Source organism: Sus scrofa, chromosome 7, assembly GCF_054392235.1.
Source record: "Sus scrofa isolate SSC_HxYL_T2T_F1_AM1 chromosome 7, Sscrofa_HxYL_maternal_Yorkshire_Landrace_v2.0, whole genome shotgun sequence".
Lineage (NCBI taxonomy): Eukaryota > Metazoa > Chordata > Mammalia > Artiodactyla > Suidae > Sus > Sus scrofa.
Genome location: NC_139389.1, coordinates 66,611,498 through 66,617,983, shown reverse-complemented (window position 1 = coordinate 66,617,983; position 6,486 = coordinate 66,611,498). Strand labels below are relative to the sequence as shown.

General features: G+C 48.9%; 1 protein-coding gene across 1 annotated transcript; it reads right to left on the bottom strand.

Moving 5' to 3' along the window:
* Nucleotides 1–3,801: 3,801 nt before the first annotated feature.
* Nucleotides 3,802–4,930, bottom strand: IMP3 (IMP U3 small nucleolar ribonucleoprotein 3). Its single transcript, NM_001243292.1, has one exon. The coding sequence runs from the start codon at nt 4,882–4,884 to the stop codon at nt 4,330–4,332; it is 555 nt and encodes a 184-aa protein (NP_001230221.1). The 5' UTR covers nt 4,885–4,930; the 3' UTR covers nt 3,802–4,329.
* Between the last annotated feature and the right edge of the window lie 1,556 nt (nt 4,931–6,486).

Here is a 6,486-nt window from a genome sequence, read left to right as displayed (position 1 = left end):
CAGCCTGGGTTCAATCCCTGGTTTGGGAACTGATATTCCACATCAAGCCACTGCACACAGTAGCAAAAAAAAAAAAAAAAAAAAGCCCATGGGTTTAAGTCCTAATCTGGGTTTTGCATGGGTTTGCATCCTGGCCTGTGGGTTCAAGTCCCAATCTGAGATCTGAGTTGTGCAATGTCAGTCATACTCACCACAGGCACACTGAGAGTGATATTAAAATGATGTGCAAGTTAATTGCTGCTGCTGGAGGATGAGACAAATGCACCCCAGCCAAGTTGCCACAGTTACCCCAAACCAAGGCATCCTAGACCTAGACCAGCTGACAGCCAGCCAGCCCATGCCCAGACTTAAAAGAGAGCACAGTCAAGGTCAGCAGAGTCATGAATCCAACACATCCTCAATCACAAAATCCAAGTGAGCCCAGCAAAGACCTGAAGTTGCCCAGTTGACCTGCAAATTCATGAGCTAAACAAACGCTTATTGTTTTAGCTCTGAATTTGGGGCTGGGTTTGCTACACACCATTATTGAGGCAAAAGATAACTGATACAGAAATTGGCAAGACCAGAGGTACAGGTGACAAGGTAGCCACGGAGCTGGGCACTGCCAAGGCTCTGACCTAATTCCTATAACCTGGGGCCTGAGCGCTCCTCTTCCCTTCTGTTGGCTACTTCTCTGGCTTGTAGAGCCCCAAACCCTCAGCTACTGGCGACTTCTGTGGTCAGAGGCATTTTTACCTTGACACAGTCCACCTGTAAAATCCTATGGAGTCAGGGAGAGAGGCGGCAGGCCTCAGGCAGGATAGCAGCCACGTGCTTTCATCCACAATGCTCCCAGTTCTGTTTGGTCTCCTAATTTTGATTCTCCAGATCCAGCCAGAGTCCCTTGGACCTAACTTGACAATGAGGCCTGCCCAAGAGTCCATGTGAACATACAAGGTCATCAGGAGGCTTTGTGCTATCAACACAGGCATCTGCACTTTCACCGAATGGCTGCCATGTGTCTTGACACCTGGATGGGGGGTGGGGATGGGGGGAAGACAAGCTTGTCTCTTGCCTCAGTCCTTACTTCCTTCCTATTAGTCATGTCCTCCTCCTTTGTACTAGAGAGGTTCCCTAGAAACAGAGCCTGAGGCAGGGATGGGAGGGAATGTGATTTATCAAGAAGGTACCCTTAAGGAAAGAGCTTCCAAGAGGTGAGGGAAGCAGGAGAGGGAAGAAAGACCAGAGCTGGGATGTGGACTCAAGGAAGGCCTAAGCTCCGCTTGACCCAAAGGGGCTCTGTGCCACAGATGCCCTAGTGTGAGGCGAGGGGCTTGGCCTTTTGTTCCCCCTATCAGTCAGTCACTAGCTGCAGAGCAGTGATTGAAGGTAGCGATAAGGAGTTTCATCTCTAGGGTGAGGAGGCTCAAGTCAGCAGAGGCAATTCCCCAGAGGAGGGAGGTGGCTAACACTGACAGCACCTGGGGCGTGGGCACCCTCACCAACTAAGGGGCATCTGGCTGAGGTACCAAGAGTATCTATTATAGTCTCCAAAACAGACTGCTAACACAGTTACTTCTCTCCAGCCTCACAGCCACCACTGATCCATCCATACCATTGTTTCTCACCTATAAGACTGAAAAGCCTTCTTACTGCCCTTTACACATCCATGCAGGCAGGTCCATGTCTAATTCAGTCTTTACATAATACCAAATTGATCCTCAAAACATATTAATGTTACTGAGTTGGTCCTACTCTTTTTTTTTAAAATCTTGCTATAATAACTTCTAATAGTTGTACTTCATTGTAAAGATATCCAGTAATTTAACCAGTCCCCTCCAGACACATTTTAAATTTCCCCCTATTATATTCTACAGAGTTCCCTGGTGGCTCAGTGGGTTAAGGATCTGGTGTTGTCACTGCTGTGGCTTAGGTTAGGTAGCATGGGTTTGATCCCTGGCCTTGGCAACAGTGGATCCTTAACCCACTGTGCCCGGCTGGGGATCGAATCCATGGTGCCAAAGAGACTATATATATCTCTATCTCTCTCTCTGTATATGTGTGTGTATATATATATATATATATATATATAGCTTCTTTCATGTATATGTGTGTGTATCTATCATATGGAGTTTCCTGGGCTAGATGCTGAATTGGGGCTGTAGCCACCAGCCTACACCACAACCATAGCAATGTGAAATCTGAGCCGTGTCTGTGACCTACACCAAAGCTCACGGCAATGCTGGGTCCTTAACCCACTGGACGAGGGCAGGGATAGAACCTGCGTCCTCGATGCTAGTCAGATTTGTTTCCACTGAGTCACAACGGGAACTTCCCGCCTAGCCATTTTTAAGTACACAATTCACTGGCACTAATTACATTCACAATATTGTGCAACCACCACCACTATTTCCAAATTTTTTCCATTGCCCCAAATACAAACTCTGTAACCATTAAGCAATAATTCTTTTTTTTTGTCTTCTTGTCTTTTTTTTTAGGGTCGCACCTGCGGCATATGGAGGTTCCCAGGCTAGGGGTCTAATTGAAGTTGTAGCCGCTGTCCTACGCTACAGCCACAGCAATGCTGGATCCAAGCCGAGTCTGCAACCTACACCACAGCTCACGGCAACAATGGATCCTTAACCCACTGAGCGAGGCCAGGAATTGAAACCACAACCTCATGGTTCCCAGTCGGATTTGTTTCTGCTGTGCCACCATGGGAACTCCTCATTCTTTCTTTTTTTTCCCCCCCTTTTTAGGGCCTCACCTACGGCATGGGGAGGTTACCAGCCAGGGGTTGAACTGGAGCTGCAGCTGCCGGCCTACACCAAAGCCACAGCTACACCAGATTTGAGCTGCGACCTATTCCACAGCTTGTAGCAATGCCGGATCCTTAACCCACTGAGAGAGGCCAGGGATCAAACCTGCAACCTAATGGATACTATCTGGGTTCTTAACCTGCTGAGCCACAACGGGAACTCCTGTTTTAATATAATACTGTGTGTTAATCCCAAACTTCTAATTTGCCCCCTCTTGGTAATCATACATTTGTTTTCTATGTCTTGAGTCTATTTGTTTTGCAAATAAGTTCATTTTTATCATCTTTTCGATTCCCCATATAAGTAATATCATGCACTGTTTGTCTGATTTACTTAATATGAAAATCTCTTGCATGAGTGAGGTCGTTTCCCTACTCCCGCTTCCAGGGAGGGGGCTGGATTAGATCAGGGCCTCTAGCTTCATATTCCTCCACTGTCGTCAGGCTAGGTTCCCTGATTCCCAATCCATCCATGGCTTCTCTATAAAACCCACCCCAACTGAGAATTAGAATTCACCTTTGTCTAAACTAAAGGCTGGGCAGGGAGTGATGCTGGGCTGTGATGGGCAGAGGTGGTCCAGGTTCTGCTCTGGGCAGGCAGCCCTGGGACCTCTGGAGGGCCCCACTCCTAAGACTATCTAAGTTTCCAGGAACCTCCTGGGCCACTTCTAACCACTAGATGGCCAAGCTACAGGGTGATTATTTCCTTAGGCAAGCAAACACTTCAGCCCTCTAATGCGGTATTTCCTGGACTTGGAATGTCAACAGGAAGCCCTGTGGGGAAGGCCTCTGCCAAAACACTCATTCCAAGGAAGGGATTGGTAAACTAACAAATTTGTCCAGCCTTGTACAACATCCTGCAACCTCCACACGCAGGCCCTACTGCTGGCCTCAGCCATAGGCAGATCGCTGCTGTCACTATTCCTCTTCTCTGGGTTCCTGAACCAAGGAGACCTATAGATGTGACCCTATGTGAGAAAACAAGAAAAAATGTACACTTTAACGGTAGTTAAGCCATTTATTGGCATTAGGAGAGCATTCCTTTAAACAAGAAAAAAAGACTCAGAACACTAAAATATCACCCATTTTATGAAAACTTGAGACCAAACTCTCCAACATCTGTACACAGCTTAATCAAGAAGAGGAGTAAGAATTCGAGTTAAATAAGTTAAACCAAACTGTCCTACAAGAAGATGAAAGGGAAATGTAGGGGTGCCCCCCCCCGCAAAGTCCTTTCTTTCACACTACGATGTTTCAGGTACCAAAATCTAACAACTCCCCAGTGAAGCACAAAACCGCTTCTCATGGTCTCTAAAGGCAGTCATTTAATTCTAAATCGTCCAAAGGCTAAGAAAAATTCGTGGAAAACGGGCGTACCCTTTGGCTCCGCGCGTGGCTTGTAGCTGAGGAGCCAAGTTCTTAATAACCGACGACTAGCTGACACACTTCTGGGAGAGCGTCCTCACAGAATCTCAGGCATCAGGTCTGGGCTTCTGCATCTATAAAATGCCGTCCTAGGGAGGGAGGACCCGCTAGGCTTCCAGATCGAAGTCGTCACGCTCCTCATTGTACTCCAGCACGTGCCGCTTGATCTTGGACGAGTCAACCCAGGTAACAAAGTCCTCCATGCTGCGCGTGACAAGGAAGGCGGGATCCGTGACCACGTCGGGGCCCACGCGCACGTGGCCCTGCTCTACGAAAGTCACGGCGGCCTGGAGGTGTTGAGCCATGCGCAGCTTAAGGAGCACCGTGGGCAGGCGGCGGCGGCAAAAGGACGAGGCAGTGACGAAATCGCATAGTTCCAGCGACCCGCGCGTGGGCACTAGGCCGAGAGCATACAGCTTGTCCAGCAGCGCTGCCGAAGCGCGCACGCGAAAAGGGTCCCGCTCCGGCAAGTCCCGCAGGCGCCGCGCCAGTTCGCGTACAGCACGGCTCAGTTGGTTGTAGCGCGTGTAGTCCTCCCGCCGCTGCAGCCGATAACGCCGCAACACGCGAAGCTCATGCAGGTTATGGTCGGTGACCTCCCAGTTTAGGAAGTCCACCTGCTTCAGCAGCTTTTGCTCGTGGAACTTAAGCTTCCGCACCATGATGGCGGCTCCGATACCGCTGGACCAGAGGCTCAGAGCGTGTTCCGGAACCCGAGCGACTTCCGCCCCCGCATGCCAAGCCCGGGCCACCCTGGGAACTCTGAGCCAATGAAAGAAAGGCTCGGTGCCACGCCCCCTATTTCCATTGGTCAAAGTGGAGTCACGGCCCTGAGTCCGTATCTCGCGTTTTTCTCCGCGTTCTCCAAGAGAAGCCGGGCAGAACTGCTGACGGAGGCAGGGGGCGGTCCCGAGGCAAGGCTGAGCGGTTTTAAGTTGCAAATGATTTACCACCTGGTGCTGTAATAGTTTCCTCTCTTTAAGACTTTTGCCATTCAAGGGATCTCAAAGTCTCTCCCACAAGAGCAAAAGAGACCAGTTCCGGGAAAGACGGAAGACTGCCGCTCTAGTTTGATCTACTGTGCTAATTGATCGTTGTGTGTGTGGCGGGGTCCTCCCACCTTGGTGGGGGGTGCTTCCTGGAGCAGGCCAGGGCTGACCCGGTATCTCCACCGCCCACGAACCCCAGGTTAATCACCAAGTGGGCGGAGCAGTTTCTTTCTGCCAAGTGGGGCTGGAATCCACCTAACCTATGAAATACTGATTCCCAGGTTGCTTCCTACATGGACTGAATCGGATCGACACAGGAGTCACCTAGAAATCTGTATTTTTATTATTTTTTTGTCTTTTTGCCTTTTCTAGAGCTGCTCCCGCGGCATATGGAGGTTCCCAGGCTAGGGGTCTAATCAGAGCTGTAGCCACCGGCCTAGGTCAAAGCCACAGCAACGCAGGATCTGAGGCCGCGTCTCCGGATCCTTAACCCACTGAGCAAGGCCAGGGATCGAACTGCAACCTCATGGTTCCTAGTTGGATTCCTTAACCAAGGCACCACTACGGAAACTCCCAAAATCTGTATTGTTAACAAGAATGACAGGTGATTCATAAAACCCAGTAAGTTTGAAAAGCTTGGATAGTAAGTACAAGTCCTGACCCTTTAATCTCGGCTCAAGCGAAATAGCTTGTCAGGGTGGATTTCTGGTCCCAAGTATTTAGTTAACAAGTTTAGCACATTTTCGGCTGGCAATATCTGTTTTATCTCAGTATAGCGTTAAAATAAAATTTAAAAAATCTTAGTGTAGTGCTACAGGACTAACCTCTTTATTTGCTCAAGACTTTGACGCCACCTAGCTTCTTCGCTGATCATTGTGGGTTTTTTATGCTTTTTATTTTTTTAAATAAAGTATTTGACATATGGAAAATACTGTATGTAACATATGTAAGATACAAAGTATAATGAGTACTTAGGGACCCACAGCCAGTATAAGGGTCACTAGGACCACCTCATCTACCTATTCCAGCCACTCTCCCGGCCAGAGGTAAAGGTAGCTACTCTCCTCAATTTAGTGTTTATTTTTACCCTTCATTTAAAAAGAAAAATAGGGGAGTTCCCGTCGTAGCGCAGTGGTTAACGAATCCGACTAGGAACCATGAGGTTGCGGGTTCGGTCCCTGCCCTTGCTCAGTGGGTTAACGATCCGGCTTTGCTGCGAGCGACCCGGCTCAGATCCCGCATGTTGCTGTGGCTCTGGTGTAGGACAGTGGCTAC

Coding starts and splice junctions, on each gene's coding strand:
- IMP3 (NM_001243292.1), bottom strand. CDS start 4,884: ATGGTGCGGAAGCTTAAGTTCCACGAGCAAAAGCTGCTGAAGCAGGTG.